At 37.5% G+C, this 16,161-nt stretch overlaps 2 protein-coding genes and 1 pseudogene across 7 annotated transcripts; 1 reads left to right on the top strand and 2 right to left on the bottom strand.

Moving 5' to 3' along the window:
- Positions 1-355: 355 nt before the first annotated feature.
- Positions 356-5,521, bottom strand: LOC113682856 (uncharacterized). Of its 2 annotated transcripts, XR_016183589.1 has the most exons (3): positions 5,178-5,521; positions 2,066-2,175; positions 356-1,148 (listed from the first exon to the last, which is right to left on the bottom strand). XR_016183589.1 is itself a non-coding variant. In XM_027200033.2 (2 exons), the coding sequence occupies exon 2, from the start codon at positions 1,073-1,075 to the stop codon at positions 392-394; it is 684 nt and encodes a 227-aa protein (XP_027055834.2). In that variant the 5' UTR covers positions 1,076-1,148; positions 2,066-2,205; the 3' UTR covers positions 356-391. The 2 variants fall into 2 exon arrangements, 1 of the variants encoding a protein (XP_027055834.2); XM_027200033.2 differs by lacking the exon at positions 5,178-5,521 and having other exon boundaries at positions 2,066-2,205.
- LOC113682878 (nematocyst expressed protein 6) lies at positions 3,148-16,160 on the top strand. Of its 5 annotated transcripts, none has more exons than XM_089196119.1 (13): positions 3,148-3,301; positions 4,074-4,229; positions 5,098-5,151; positions 10,329-10,535; positions 10,966-11,086; positions 11,258-11,320; positions 11,914-12,038; positions 12,824-13,042; positions 13,452-13,505; positions 13,823-13,882; positions 14,275-14,337; positions 14,653-14,696; positions 15,525-16,160. In XM_089196119.1, exons 1-13 carry the CDS (start codon positions 3,232-3,234, stop codon positions 15,564-15,566), a joined length of 1,278 nt encoding a protein of 425 aa, XP_089052245.1. In that variant the 5' UTR covers positions 3,148-3,231; the 3' UTR covers positions 15,567-16,160. The 5 variants fall into 5 exon arrangements, with proteins under 5 accessions (XP_089052245.1, XP_089052244.1, XP_089052248.1 ...); XM_089196118.1 differs by having other exon boundaries at positions 13,820-13,882; XM_089196122.1 differs by lacking the exons at positions 3,148-3,301; positions 4,074-4,229; positions 5,098-5,151 and adding an exon at positions 7,275-7,401 and having other exon boundaries at positions 13,820-13,882.
- LOC149050176 (uncharacterized) lies at positions 6,655-7,361 on the bottom strand (annotated as a pseudogene).
- Position 16,161: the final 1 nt, after the last annotated feature.

Here is a 16,161-nt window from a genome sequence, read left to right as displayed (position 1 = left end):
TTTCTAAAGAAACTGTGGTGCTGCGTCGGTGGGAGAGTATAGCAGGTAATTTAGTGTTAACAACTGGGTTGAAAACGTAAATTAGCCACCGTAAAGAGTAAAAAAGCTGACGTTTCGAGCGTTAGCCCTTCTTCAGAGCGATCAATCGCTCTGACGAAGGGCTAACGCTCGAAACGTCAGCTTTTTTACTCTTTACGGTGGCTAATTTTTTTTCAGAACTTAGTTCCATTCTATTAGTACCATAAAAATGAGATCAAGCTAAACTTTGTTCATCATATTCAATCGACTTTGGCTGAGATGAGAATAATACAAGGAGTGTTGCTGGTTGCCTTCATTAACCAGGCCTGCAGGCTCGTAAAACACAATTGTACTTTATCTTTCATTATTCTCTTTAATATTCGATTTCGTCATCAATCGCTGAACCTTGAGCAAGAGAAACTAATTGTTCATTTCCTCTTAATCTCCTGACACGTTTGAACATAATCAAGCTAATTTGTTTTTTCAAACAAAACAAAAGCAGACCAATGATTACTCCAACAGAAGAAATTAGAGTCAAGGTTGCAGCTAAGGCAGTACTCAATGCATTGTTTATCAAAATCACCCGAGCGGGAATCCTTGGGTTTTGATAACATTTGTAAGACGAACTTTTCGAGCCCCACTGTTCAAGGAAAACGTTGACATGTTTGTAAACGTCCGCAGTCGTTCCGCATTCGGAGTCTCTGAGTATATAAGAACACTCTTTGGTTATTTGCCGACGGTCCCTAACGACTAAAGCGTCATGTTCCGATCGATTATTGTAAGACACATAAATTTGCAGACAAGGATAATAAATTGTGCATTTTGCGTTGGTGTTTCGTTTGATACAGTCGCATCGAAGTCTCTTGTCTTGAGCTGTGATTAGTTTTGTGGCCGTGACACTACAAATTCCCAATTTAAATCTTGAACTTTCGATCTTTGGAAGCGTAACCAGAACCAACACGAGAAGTAGAGACAAAATTGAAGTCACAAGGATTCCTTTGGCCACGCGTGTCACTTTCTTGATGAGATCAGCTTGTTGCGACCGGTGGACATTCATTTAAGTCGGACCAAAGAGAAACAGATACTTACGATGCTCAGTAAATTCTATACTTGTTCTATTATATGGCTGCCTATAGAGGATAAAACAAAAAGTATAAAAAAACAACTGATTAGCTGTGGGCTACATTTTATTTCATTTCAGCTCGTTCCAGCACCGTGACTGTTAAGAAAGATTTATAGCCCGTGGCTTATACACTCGTATCCGTTTAATATAATGACTTATCAGTTCTATCTTAGATACCAGTTTTATCTTCTTAATCAAGTGAAACGAACGTGCAGCCGAATGACGAAGGTCAACGGACACTTTATCAAAGAATTGATTAAACCCTACCACACATGTTATGAAAATTTATTCTCAATCGAAAATTTGGTGAACCCGTGCGGTTTCTTCTAAGGGGGAACAATCATTGGTATGGTTGATAATGTAATATTTAAGTGTCATTCGCGTAAAATTTCTGATGTTGTAAAACATTTCGAGAGTGAATGATTTTAACAGCAGATTCGATTTAATTAAAACTGAAGAAAGCGAGATGGCTGAAAAAATACACTAACAAAACATGTCTGCCGAACGTGTCAACCTGTAATTGTTTTATGTTCGAGACACCGTAGACTACTGTGCGTTAAATTAAAATTCATAAGTCCAACATCAAAACATTTAGAGCTCCTTCAACATCAGAGGATGAAGTGGTAAAAATGAAAACATTATCTAGAATACTCTTTAGTTTTCCTTTATTAATACGAGTAATAATATGATGCATTATAAATTGCAACGGCGATGATTAATGTTTGCTATGATTGTCGCTGCAATCGACTAGCGTGATTCGTCGAAAGACTTTCATTCAGTCTGTCGACTGAAGAATTCCCAAAGCCAAAATTTTCATATAAACACAACAGTAGTTGCTTTACTAAGACTTACAACTGACATAATTACCAAAAACGACAACAGATTCGTCGGGAGTTAACATAAATAACACGCGGAACATCTTACCTTAGAGAGCAGAGCCACAATCTTTCTTTTGAATATTTGATTAGGAACCTCTGGTATTTTAATACGTCAAAGGAAACAAGAACAAGACAATTATAGCATGTTCTAGAAACCTGAAAAAGAAAAAGGCAATCAGAAATATTGACTAAAGTCTAAAATTGACCTCGATTTGTAACGTTTTCTTCGCCTCCAGGCCATATGAATTATTAACACTGTGATATTCAATAGCGGTTTTACTCTGCCAACACAAGGTTATATTGACGGCTTGGAGTCTGCTACAATAAGCTTTGAAGAGTTTCTTATTTCGGCCTGTAATTTGCAATATAAAGTTGATAGCATCCGTCGGTGTTTACATTCTTAAGCCCTTTATTACGTTTCCGTTGGTTACCCTGAAAGATGTTCTCGGTTCGCTAGAGTCATAAAAAAAAATAAGGGCGAAAAAAAAACCTTACTCATCATAATCAATCGTTTGTAAGAGATGAAGGCCTTTCATCGACCAAGTAGCGAAAGCTAGAAGCCAAAAGCTTTCTTATGGCCGGTCACATATTCGAAATAAAAGGACGGAAAACACACCAGGAGTGTGAAGAGATCAGTACGAAATATTACAGGAAAAAATGATGAAGAAGACTTAAAATAGTAAGTGGGACAAAGATATGGACACAAATACGAAGATGCATTGAGATATGAGATGTGAAGGCTTATTTGAACTAATTTTTTCGATTCTCGGCCCCTCTGACTGAAATAAACATCTATTCTCTTATTAATTAGTTCTTATAATTTTGTGTTCGCTAGTATAGCAAGGAAGACCAGAAATAACACGACTTGCTGTTGAATTATACCTGTAAACCACAAACGATTGGGTTCGAACAGTTCAAGGTTAAGACCAGGTGGTCAGAATCGAGTGTATATGAGCTACAATCATCTCTAATACGAGTTCTTAACGTCTAAACCACTCAGACAGCACTCACATAATTTTGTAACTGACAAAACACATGTATATGGTCAATTAGATAAAACAAATATGAAAAGAAATATGACTTAAAGCAAAAAATTTGTAGACTTATTTCCCAAGTCAAATATCTTGACCTTTCCATGTAGAAGTCGGCTGAGAAGGTGACGGTGTTACATTTAAAGGCATGAATTTTGCATAACTTTAAATATAAGGCAAGATGGCTTTACTTGTGAAGCAATGGCTGTTGCTATCTTTAGGGATATTTCTTGCACACGCTCGGCCGAAAGGTTTGTTTTGTTTTCCCTTTTGATCCTTTTGTTTTGACTGTATTATCAAAGGAATCAATTAGATATGACACTAACAATGTATATATTTGTAAACAAAATGAGACAGACAAGTTATTGGGAGTGCTCGGTAGGCGAAAGTTTCCACTCAGTAGGTGACAGAAAATCATTGAAATGAAGGCCACATTTTATGATGAAATTGTTATGTTAAGTCCCTAAGGTAACCCTTTGAACTACAAATAATTTTAGCCAAACTTATGGTATTGTTGGCAAAACTGTTACTCAAGGATGGAAAAAAGATGGTGCTATTTGTTGTGACGACAGGTGACTGGTGAGGTAAAAAGAGCTTAACATAGATTTCATTTCACAATCACTGCTCAATGATTTCATAAATAGATCTTCCTCGGGGATAAAAGAGAATGATTTAAGGTGGAATTAAATCGAAGCCTAACAATAGATCGACATCCCATGTTACTCGACCAATGCACCGATAACGGTTGCTTATTACAATTCAAAACGTCAAATGACCATATAAATGAGAAGTCACCCAAAAATGTATCCTTTTCTCCAACCTAAATGAAGTGAAACTTTCTTTCTTTTCTTAATATACTCCCAATTTTCAGTAATGCAGTGCATTTCTCTTTATCACTTACAGGCCGTAGAGGAGTATTTTGTTTGTTTGTTTGTTTGTTTCTGTTCGATTTTTGAATACAGCGGAAAATTCATGGAAGTCAGTTTGGGTGTCTTTTACGAAGTGTTGTTGTTCATCTCTCAGTACCCGATCACGAAGACGATGTGCCCGAACTGTACGAGGGAGACATTGCACTAACTAAAGAACAGGCCGAAATTCTTAAGCCGTCACGGCCAACCGTCAACAAGGCAGTGGACTGGAATCAAGAGGCTCAAACGAGAGGCGCCATCGCAAATCCAGGTCCTGACTTTGGCCAGGCGGAATTGTCCCTGTTCAAATAAGTTATGCAATCGGTAACTGATCAGTTACTTATCTCCATGAGACTCTAGTCTGGAGCTTTATCAGTATCCTTACATTTATTATCCAACTGCACTAAGTAGAGTTCAAATAACGCTTGAATAGAGTAAAAAAAGAATCCTGCGATATTCAACGGTTATTTGTACAGTTGGTTATTTCGTATTGTAAAAACACCTGTTTAACCAGTTGACTGTGCGTTGTTTGCATTTTGACTCGCTGTACGCGCTCTTCAAAATATGGCATAACTCGTAAAAATACTCAGCCATACTACACACGAAAAAGTCTTATAAGATATATTTATCCAATGTTGCATTAGCGCTAAATCTTAACCGAAACTTTTCGGTCCTACGCGTTGCCTTTTAATTCTTTCAACACATGAACTATTCTGATATTTGCCTTTGTAAACGTTTCTCATTCATATAATTAGACGTTAAAGGAAGGCAACTGATTAGAATCTCGATGAAATTTGGATGGATCATGTTCCCTGTCTTCGATTGTGTTATTTTTCTACCAAGAATTGGTATAAAGGGTTTTTTTCTTTGTTTTGTCGGTCACGTGATTTCGGATTTCTAAGTATGGTCACGAAACTTCAAGTTCTGGTCAATGATTCTTCCCTCGTAAGTTTATTATTTCTACATACTTTCTGTCGCTGTATCGCGGAGGTATGAAGATTTAAGGTTTATAATCATGTATTTCGCTTAAGAGTGCTATATGTGCCTTTGCCGCATTTAAGGGCACAAGAACTGGAATTGTCTGCCATTTAGGTCTCGCATAGGGACAGCGCTAACTTCACCTCATTATGTTTATATAGAAACCAAAGCTGACGGTAAAAAGCCAGAAAGCAAGCCACCCGGGCCTGAGCCAGGTCAGTTATAACCTTAAGTAACCCACCTCGTTTGTAGAGCGTCCCCCTCCAGGACAATAAAAACCGTCAACAACTCAACCGTGGTGAATAAAGAGTTTCCTTCACTATGTTACGTTTCATTTCAATGAAAAACAGTTGTGCAGTCGTTGTTCTTTCTATCCAGGTATAAAGGCTAGCAACACTATTGAAAGATAATAGCTTCATCTGAGTAGCATGTCTCTGAAAGAAGACTTGAAAACACTAGGACCCATTTATATGGTCTCGTTTCCTCAATGTTACGGACGAGGTTCAATTTTGAATTCATATCTTTTCACAGCGGCACCTCCACCTCCACATCCACGTCCACATCCACATCCACGTCCAAGTTCATATCCCCCTCCTGATTATAAATGGGGCTAGACCACCCCTAAAATGGGTCGTTATCCTGTGGGTATTTTTTTTCAAGATGGCGGCCTTCAAGCGCACAAAGGCTTCTGGATTGAGAGGTGAAGGGATCAGGAGCCAAACGTGGCTTATTTTAACCGGGATTTTTACAGCCTGATAACAATAGAGTAATAAATGGCGCCTTTCTTCAGATTTTCCAGGTCTATTGCCTTTTATTGATATGTAATGTGGGTATGGTAGTGAAAACTTAACCGAGAAAAGTGTTATGATTGGAAGCGAAAATTTCGAAGAGATTCCAGCCGAAGAGAGTTCAAGGTAATGCTTTTCTATCAAGATTTTCTCTGAAGATGGAAACTGACATTAAAATCGAAAGTCATACGAAGTTTGTTCATTGTCTCTTCTCATTAAAAATGAAAAAGTGCAACTTTAAGTGCATGAAAAAACTGATAGCGCCTGTCTTTTAGGGTAAAACAAATCCCGTGGAAAAGCCTTTTTCAAAGTTCACTTTCTCGCATGGGATTATGTAGTAAAAACAGCCGGTTTGTATATAACGTGTTGTATGCAGGAAAAGGTTACGATCTAGACAAAAGCCAGAAGAATAAACATTTTGTGACAGTTGTGCTCAAGTTAAACCATGATTTCAAGAGTTTTTATTGAGTAAGAGTGAACAAGTTAGGGGGAACTCGTTATCATCTTTGTTATGATAAGAGAGTAACTGCAAAAGGCCCATGTAAGACTCCGAATTAAGAAGTCAGTCATTCAGTTCGTCTTAGACACCCATACAATTTTCATATCAACTCCCTTTCAACCCTTTCAAGCTTGAGGTCTACTACAATAAGTTTTTAAGTTTCTAATTTCGAACAACAATTTGCAATACTTTGGTGATACAGTCTGCCGATATTGGCATTTCAAGTCTCCATATTACGGTTTTGGTTGGATATCAATGCGACAGTCGAGTTTTCAGAACTTAGTTCCATTCTATTAGTACCATAAAAATGAGTTCAAGCTAAACTTTGTTCATCATATTCAATCGACTTCGACTGAGATGAGAACAATACAAGGAGTGTTGCTGGTTGCCTTCATTAACCAGGCCTGCGGGCTCGTAAAACACAATTGTACTTTATCTTTCATTATTCTCTTTAATATTCGATTTCGTCATCAATCGCTGAACCTTGAGCAAGAGAAACTAATTTTCCATTTCCTCTTAATCTCCTGACACGTTTGAACATTATCAAGCTAATCTGTTTTTTCAAATAAAATAAAAGCAGACCAATGATTACTCCAACAGAAGAAATTAGAGTCAAGGTTGCAGCTAAGACAGTACTCAATGCATTGTTTATCAAAATCACCCGAGAGGGAATCCTTGGGTTATGATAACATTTGTAAGACGAACTTTTTGAGTCCCACTGTTCACGAAAAACGTTGACATGTTTGTAAACGTCCGCACTGAGTCGTTTTGCATTCGGAGTCTCTGAGTATATAAGAACACTCTTTTGTTATTTGCCGACGGTCCCTAACGACTAAAGCGTCATATTGCGATCGATTATTGTAAGACACATAAAATTGCAGACAAGGATAATAAATTGTGCATTTGCGTTGGTGTTTCGTTTGATACAATCGCATTGAGGTCTCTTGTCATGAGCTGTGATTAGCTTCGTGGCCGTGACACCACAAATTCCCAATTTAAATCTTGAACTTTCGATCTTTGGAAGCGTAACCAGAACCAACACGAGAAGTAGAGACAAAATTGAAGTCACAGGGATTCCTTTGGCCACGCGTGTCACTTTCTTGATGAGATCAGCTTGTTGCGACCGGTGGACATTCATTTAAGTCGGACCAAAGAGAAACAGATACTTACGATGCTCAGTAAGTTCTATACTTGTTCTACTTTATGGCTGCCTATAGAGGATAAAACAAAAAGTATAAAACAACAACTGATTAGCTGTGGGCTACATTTTATTTCATTCCAGCTCGTTCCAGCGCTCTGACTGTTTCGTTTGATACACTATGTGACTGTTAAGAAAGATTTATAGCCCGTGGCTTATACACTCGTATCTGTTTAATATAATGACTTATCAGTTCTATCTTAGATACTACAATGAGTTTTATTTTCTTAATCAGGTGAAACGAACGTGCAGCCGAGTGACGAAGGTCAACAGAAACTTTATCAAAGAATTGATTAAACCCTACCACACATGTTATGAAAATTAATTCTCAATCGAAAATTTGGTGAACCCGTGCGGTTTCTTCTGAGGGGGAACAATCATTGGTATGGTTGATAATGTAATATTTAAGTGGCATTCGCATAAAATTTCTGATGCTGTAAAAAATTCCGAGGGTGAATGATTTAAACAGCAGATAATTAAAACTGAAGAAAGCGAGATGGCTGAAAAAATACACTAACAAAACATGTCTGCCGAACGTGACATCAACCTGTAATTGTTTTATGTTCGAGACACCGCAGACTACTGTGCGTTAAATTAAAATTCATAAGTCCAACATCAAAATATTTAGAGCTCCTTCAACATCAGAGGATGAAGTGGTAAAAATGAAAATATTATCTAGAATACTCTTTAGTTTTCCATAATAATACGAGTAATAATATGATGCATTATAAATTGCAACGGCGATGGTCTAATGTATGCTATGATTGTCGCTGCAACTGAATAGCGTGATTCATCGAAAGACTTTCGTTCAGTCTGTCGACTGGAGAATTTCTGAAGCCAAAATTTTCACATAAGCACAACAGTAGTTTCTTTACTAAGACGTACAACTGACAGAATCACCAAAAAAGACAACAGATTCGTCGGGAGTTAACATAAATAACACGCGGAACATCTTACCTTAGAGAGCAGAGCCACAATCCTTCTTTTGAATATTTGATTAGGAACCTTTGGTATTTTAGTACGTCAAAGGAAACAAGAACAAGACAATTATAGCATGTTCTAGAAACCTGAAAAAGAAAAAGGCAATCAGAAATATTGATTAAAGTCTAAAATTAACCGCGATTTGTAACGTTTTCTTCGCCTCCAGGCCATATGAATTATTAACACTGTGATATTCAATAGCGGTTTTACTCTGCCAACACAAGGTTATATTGACGGCTTGGAGTCTGCTACAATGAGCTTTGAAGAGTTTCTTATTTTGGCCTATATTTGCAATATACAGTTGATAACATCCGTCGGTGTTTGCATTCTTAAGCCCTCTATTACGTTTCCATTGGTCACCCTGAAAGAAGTTCTCGGTTCGCTAGAATCATAAAAAAGATAAGGGCAAAAAAAAGCCTTACTCATCATAATCAGGCGTTTGTAAGAGATGAAGGCCTTTCATCGACCAAGTAGCCTAAGGACTGTAAAAGCTAGAAGCCAAAAGCTTTCTTATGGCTGGCCACATATTTAAAATAAAAGGACGGAAAACACACCAAGAGTGTGAAGAGATCTACGAGATATTACAGAAAAACATGATGAAGAAGAAAATAGTAAGTGGGACAAAGATATGGACACAAATGCGAAGATGTATTGAGATATGAGATGTGAAGGCTTATTTGAACTAATTTTGAAAGCTCTCGATTCTCGGCCCCTCTGACTGAAATAAACATCTATTCTCTTATTAATTAGTTCTTATAATTTTGTGTTCGCTAGTATAGCAAGGAAGACCAGAAATAACATGACTTGCTGTCGAATTATACCTGTAAATCAGTAAATGCGCTACAATTATCTCTACTACGAGTTCTTAACGTCTAAACCACTCAGACAGCACTCAAATAATTTTGTACAAGTAACGGACAAAACACATGTATATGATCAATTAGATAAAACAAATATGAAAAGAAATATGACTTAAAGCAAAAAATATGTAGACTTATTTCCCAAGTCAAATATCTTGACCTTTCCAAGTAGAAGTCGGCTGAGAAGGTGACGGTGTTACATTTAAAGGCATGAATTTTGCATACCTTTAAGGATAAGGCAAGATGGCTTTACTTGTGAAGCAATGGCTGTTGCTATCTTTAGGGATATTTCTTGCACACGCTCGGCCGAAAGGTTTGTTTTATTTTCCCTTTTATGTTCCTTTTGTTTTGACTTCATTATCAAAGGAATCAATTAGATACGACACTAACAATGTTTATATTTGTAAACAAAATGAGACAGACAAGTTATTAGGAGTTTCCACTCAGTAGGTGACAGAAAATCATTGAAATGAAGGCCACATTTTATGATGAAATTGTTATGTTAAGTCCCTAAGGTAACCCTTTGAACTACAAATAATTTTAGCCAAACTTATGGTATTGTTGACAAAACTGTTACTCAAGGATGGAAAAAAGATGGTGCTATTCGTTGAAACGACAAGTGGCTGGTGGGATACAAAGAGCTTAACAAAGATTTCATTTCACGATCACAATCAATGAATAGATCTATGTCATGTAAATTAATTCGATTGATAGATCTTCCTCAGGGCTAACAGAGAATGATTTAAGGTGGAATTAAATCAAAGCCTAATAATAGATCGACATCCCATGTTACTCAACCAGTGCACTGATAACGGTTGCTTTTTGCAATTCAAAACGTCAACCCAAAAATCTGTCCTTTTCTCCAACCTAAATGAAGTAAAACTTTTTTTCTTTTCTTAATATACTCCCAATTTTCAGTAATGCAGTGCATTTCTCTTAATCACTTACGGGCCGTAGAGAAGTATTTTGTTTGTTTGTTTGTTTCTGTTCGATTTTTAAATACAGTGGAAAATTCATGGAAGTCAGCTTGGGTGTCTTTTGTGAATTATTGTTGTTCATCTCTCAGTACCCGATTACGAAGACGATGTGCCCGAACTGTATGAGGGAGACATTGCACTAACTAAAGAACAGGCCGAAATTCTTAGGCAGTCACGGCCAATCTTCAACAGGTCAGCAGACTGGAATCAGGAGGCTCAAACAAGAGACGCCATAAAGAATCCACGTCAACTTTGGCCAGGCGGAATTGTCCCGTTTAAAATAAGTTATGCAATCGGTACCTGATCAGTTACTTTTCTCCATCAGACTATAGTCTAGAGCTTTATCAGTCAGTATCCTTACACTTATTATCCAACCGCACTGAGTAGAGTATAAATAACGCTTGAAGAGAGTACAAATATCCTGCGATATCCTACGGTTATTTGTACAGTTGGTTATTTTGTATTGTAAAAACATCTGTATAACCAGTTGACTGTGCGTTGTTTGTATTTTGACTCGCTGTACGCGCTCTTCAAAATATGGCACAACTCGTGGAAATACTCAGCGGCACTACACACGAAAATGTCTAATAAGATATATTATTCATAGTTGCATTGGCGCTAAATCTTAACCGAAACCTTTCGGTCCTACGCGTTGCCTTTTAATTCTTTCACACATGAATCATTCCGATATTTGCCTTTGTAAACGTTCCTCATTCATATAATTAGACGCTAGAGGAAGGCAACTGATTAGAAACTCGATGAAAGACTGGACGGATCATGTTCCTTGTCTTCGATTTAAACAGAGAGAGTCAGAGAGAGGATACCTCGAGTTTGTCTACAAAAGGGGGTAAGTAGAGGGTCAAATTAACATTACGAAAGTAGATCAAGACACAACCGCTACTTTGTCAGTGTGAAAAATTTCCGTAAATATAGGTATTTACTCCTTAAAGTAATAGTACGTACCGTTTTATTGTTAAACTTTAAAGTAATTACCCGGTGTTGTCTCTACTTTCAACAGCTGCTGGTCGTATCTTGGCCATATTGGTAGACGTCAAGAAGTCTCTATTGGACGGTACACTGAGTGAGTTATAAAAGGCGCGCTTAAGCTGCATCACCACTATGAAACTACTGTTTGCGAGTTACATAAATCCCTCTTAACCTGCCTAATTGAATGGAGATCATGATAAGTTTACTTTTCCCTAGTCCAGTCTGGTCTGATTGAAATACACATTTTTCATCCGCGTTTCAGACACGTAGCAGAATTACTCACGTCCTCGTGTAAACTCTCGGACGAACTACTTCGCTGACATGCAGCCTCTCAAACTGCAGTGGCTACTGGCTCCACACTCGTTTATTATTATCTTAATCTCCTCTTATCAAATATTTCTGGGTTTTTGGTTCCAAGTACAGTATCTCCATTGAAAAAAACCAGTTTGTAACGTTTAACTTATTTTGTGGGAAAGAGTCATTTGTTATGCTCAAAAATCATACTTAATTGTTACTTTCAAATAAATTTTGCAAATAAATTGAGCAATGATTGCTCTGCAATTTGAATCTGATAACTCTAAGTTTACTGAGCAGCTAAATACTGTGAATTAACGGCCCAAGTAGCCTTGATAAGTTTAAAGAGAAGAAAAATACCTAAATGTGTATATAAATTTCAACTCGTTGAAGGGATCCCCCCTGTGTACAAGGATCAATCACTCACGAGTTAGGACACGCCATCGGATTTTTACACGAACAGAATCGACCTGACAGGGATGATTACGTCAAAATCAACTGGCATAACATGGCGCGCGGTCAGTATGAACAAGTTTGATTATACTATTATGACTATATGTGAAGAAATGCGTTCATCATTATGAAATACAATTCCATTTTGTTGAGGATTGGTGATCCTAAACTTTACCCACGTAGGGTATAATACACACCATTTGCGCTTACAATAAAAACAGTGCATGGTAAAGATATTTGTTATTAGCTAAACCGATTGATTTTGTGTTACAAGTCGCCAAGATAACTTTTCGCCTCAGTTTCACTTTTTTTTCTCTTGATTAAAAAAACTATGAAACGTATATGACCTCCAAGAGACTTGGGCGAATGACCTGGCACACAGCGCATTGTGTTGAGCTTGAAACGAAGGTTCCTTTTTCTACTTTTTCTTTTGTGGTGGATTTTGATCCAACAGTTACATTTATGGTACAAAAGTATTGGATCGAGGTACGGTGAAAAGTTCCATCCATTTCTTTGAGCCATGATTAATTTAGTCTAAACTGGAGCACATCCTAGGGAGAAGTTGTGTCACTCAATACATAGACGTGGCCCTTTTTCCTGGTTCCTTTTTTTAACGATAAATTCAGGTTAAAAAAAGCCTATTTTAATATTTCAACATAAACCGAGAGGTTACATGCTCAAACACCGCAAAATCAATGACTATACCACGAATGCACATATTGTTATAAAATCATTAGTAGCGCGCTTATTGTGATAAGTTCAGTTGCACGTGCCTATGTTCGCCGCTTATATATCTAGCCGGGTGATTTATGCCTGCATGCTTCTAACAGTATTTTCTCACACAATTCAGGAGCAGCAAGTCAGTTTGAAAAAGCTGACCCTAATGATGTAGACTATCGAGGAGAGTCATATGACTACGGATCCATCATGCACTATTCCAAGTACCAAGGGAATAATCGTCCTAATGCCATGACGATGGAGCCTATAAAAGCTAATGCTGAAATTGGTCAGCGTAAAAGCCCCAGTAAAAGTGACATACGGCAAGCTCGGCTTATGTATGGCTGTGGCGGTACGTTCATGTGACTATGTCATGTAAATTAATTCGAGCGCGTAGCTACCGGGATGAGATCCTTTTCTTTTAAAATAAAACAATTATTATAACTTTTATTCATAATATAAATTTTGTGTTTTTTTCTACCAAGAATTAGTACGGAAAGTTATTTTCTTTGTTTTGTCGGTCACGTGATTTGGGATTTCTGAGTATGGTCACGAGATTTCAAGTTCTGGTCCGTTTTTTATGATTCTTCCCTTGTACGTATCGCAGAAGTTTGAAGATTTAAGGTTTATAATTAATGTATTTCGCTTGAGAGTGCTAAATGTGCCTTTGTCGCATTTAGGGGCACAAGAACTGGAATTGTCTGCCATTTAAGTCTCGCATAGGGACAGTGCTAACTTCACCTCTCACTATGTTAATATAGGAACCAAAGCTGACGGGAAAAAGCCAGAAAACAAGCCCCCCGGGCCTAAGCCAGGTCAGTCATAAACTTAAGTAACCCCTCGTTTGTAGAGTGTCCCCCTCCAGGACAATAAAAACCGTCGACAACTCAACCGTAATGAATAAAGAGTTTCCTTTACTATGTTACGTTTCATTTCAATGAAAAACAGTTTTGCCTTCGTTGTTCTTTCTATCCAGGCATAAAGGCTAGCAACGTTATTACAAGGTAATAGCGTCATCTGAGTAGCATGTCTCTGAAAGAAGACTTGAAAACACTAGGACCCATTTATATGGTCTCGTTTCCTCAATGTTACGGACGAGGTTCAATTTTGAATTCATGTCTTTTCACAGCAGCACCTCCACCTCCACCTCCACCTCCACCTCCACCTCCTGGACCTGGACCTCCCCAGCCTGGTTAGTTTTTAGCGATTTCAAGGAATTGATTATAATTTCGGACATAAGCTTGATACGATAAAAACTAAGACGGGATTTCTAATAAGGTTTCGAGGAGGTCTCAAAAGGCGCTGGGTATTAGGTATCGCAGTTGCAGTTAGTAAAATTTCTAATTGACCGTCGAAAGTAAACCTGGATATGCATTGGTTCTGCATGCCCTATTTGGCTTTCTAATTGGTCCAGAAGACCTGGAACTCTTTAACGGTGAATCGGGTAACTACCAATAAACAACTAGAGATATCATTTGAACGAAACACAGACAAAAGAAAACCCCGACTATCCAAGAGAATAGTAAATAAGAGCAAACAACGTCACGTGAATAATGATCTTATTCTTTTTATGGCATTTTGCAGGTGGTCCACCAAATTGTATCGGAAAAACAGTAAATTCTGGACGAATGCAAAAAATAATCCTGGGTAAGTAAAGATAAAATTATTTATTTAACATAATAATTTCCTCCCTAGATTTGACTCCGGGCCGCGATTCTTATTTTCTACTTAACTCTTCCTTTTAGCCCCCAGAAGAAATTGACCTGAGACTTCTCTTTGTGATACCGATATGTCTTTTTGCAATCAGGTTATGAGAAAAGACAAGCTTATTAGCTTAAGGGTGTTATGTTGAACACCAAACTACCTTGTCCAATTTTCGATGAAATTTAAGAGAGTAATACGAGGGAATTATTAATTGGATCTTGGATAGTAAATGGTTAAACCTTTTTTTTCTGCTTGAAGTCTGCAAGAATCCCGACGATGACAAAACAACAAACACAACACAGGTCAGTCTTGAAGGTTATGGCAGTGAATGAGTAATTGAGCTGCCCGTTAAGGCTTCCTCATAAATACGAAGAATTCGTATTTATGATCCTGTCATATGATCTGTTGAAAGCGCCGAGGGTTAAGCTAGAATAGTGCCATCTTAATAGATCCTTTCCGAAATGTCTAAGTTTGTATTTGTAAAGAAGAAAAACAGGCGGCAAGGCCAGTTCCTGTTGATTGTTAACTAGAGCCCCAAATTTACTCTCTCGGCAATCAGGTGACTAATCTCAGCTCTTGGTTGTTACATTTTTGGTATCTCTTCGTTCTGTCAATTGACTTTGGAAGAGCTAGGTTACCAGATTTACTGGTTCATCCCTGAACAAAACTTTTCGGTAGTAACTCTTCTTTTACGTAGAAGCATTTATGGAAATCGTCGACATACGTTAGGATTCATAAATCACTTCTTAAATTTAGATATAGATCTACTTATAATCAGCGTCAAAACTAGTTGACACATCTTGTTTGAAGAGTGGTAGTTATGTGCAGAGTAACATTGACAAGACCTCCCCCCCCCCTCCCTCATTTAAAGTTGCCTTTATGTAGCTAAAAGTTCACGGAATCACACGACACAGCATTTTTTTTGGGGGGGAGGGGGCGAATAGGTTAACCTAACAAGGACAAAAGATAAATTGAAGTAATAAGGGGGTTGAAAAGATCAATGTGTCAACAATTTTGTCGCTGATTGCAGGTTAAAAAAAAACTAAACAAAAAGTAACTATTGTTTTTTTCGAGAGAGAGGAAAGCCAATCTTACATTTTTTTACCAACTCCTTATTCTTCTCCTTTTAGACCCAAGTGAATTCAAAGGAAACCTGGAACGGGGGAACGTAGTTGATAATGATGCATAAATGAATCAAATTAATTGGAGAAAGTACAAACGGGATATCTGTCGCGTCATACTGCATCCTTGGCTTATAAAAGAGAATCTATTAATCTATTAACTTCAACCATATATAGAATTCTATGCACGTTCGCTGCTCACACAATAGCCCAGATATTTAATTCACTATTAGCACTTTTATTTTTTCATAAATTAGTGAGAGGGGCAGGGGTGAAAATGTAAGAACTTACTCTTTCCTATCAGAAAAAATAAGGGCAGAAAAAGGCTTACTCATCATAATCAATCGTTTGAAAGAGATGAAAGCCTTTCATCGACCAAGTAGCCTAAGGAGTATAAAAGCTAGAAGCCAAAAGCTTCCTTAAGGCTGGCTGCATATTCGTAGTAAAAAGAAAACACACCAGGAGTAAGAGATCTACAAGATATCACAGGAAAAAATGATGAAGACTAAAAATAGCAAGTGGGACAAAGATATGGATACAAATGCGAAGATGCATTGAGATATGAGATGTGAAGGCTTATTTTACCTAATTTTGAAAGCTCTCGATTCTCGGCTCCACTTACTGAAATAAAAATCAATTCACAATA

The sequence above is a fragment of the Pocillopora damicornis genome, chromosome 2 (assembly GCF_964200805.1).
Source record: "Pocillopora damicornis chromosome 2, jaPocDami1.2, whole genome shotgun sequence".
Taxonomy (NCBI): domain Eukaryota; kingdom Metazoa; phylum Cnidaria; class Anthozoa; order Scleractinia; family Pocilloporidae; genus Pocillopora; species Pocillopora damicornis.
Note: the sequence above shows the minus strand (reverse complement) of the source record. Positions and strands in the feature narration are given on the sequence as shown.

Coding starts and splice junctions, on each gene's coding strand:
- LOC113682856 (XM_027200033.2), bottom strand. CDS start 1,075: ATGAATGTCCACCGGTCGCAACAAGCTGATCTCATCAAGAAAGTGACA.
- LOC113682878 (XM_089196118.1), top strand. CDS start 3,232: ATGGCTTTACTTGTGAAGCAATGGCTGTTGCTATCTTTAGGGATATTT. Junction 13,506..13,819: donor GCCCCCCGGGCCTAAGCCAG/GTCAGTCATAAA, acceptor GTCTTTTCACAG/CAGCACCTCCACCTCCACCT. Junction 14,697..15,524: donor AAACAACAAACACAACACAG/GTCAGTCTTGAA, acceptor TTCTCCTTTTAG/ACCCAAGTGAATTCAAAGGA.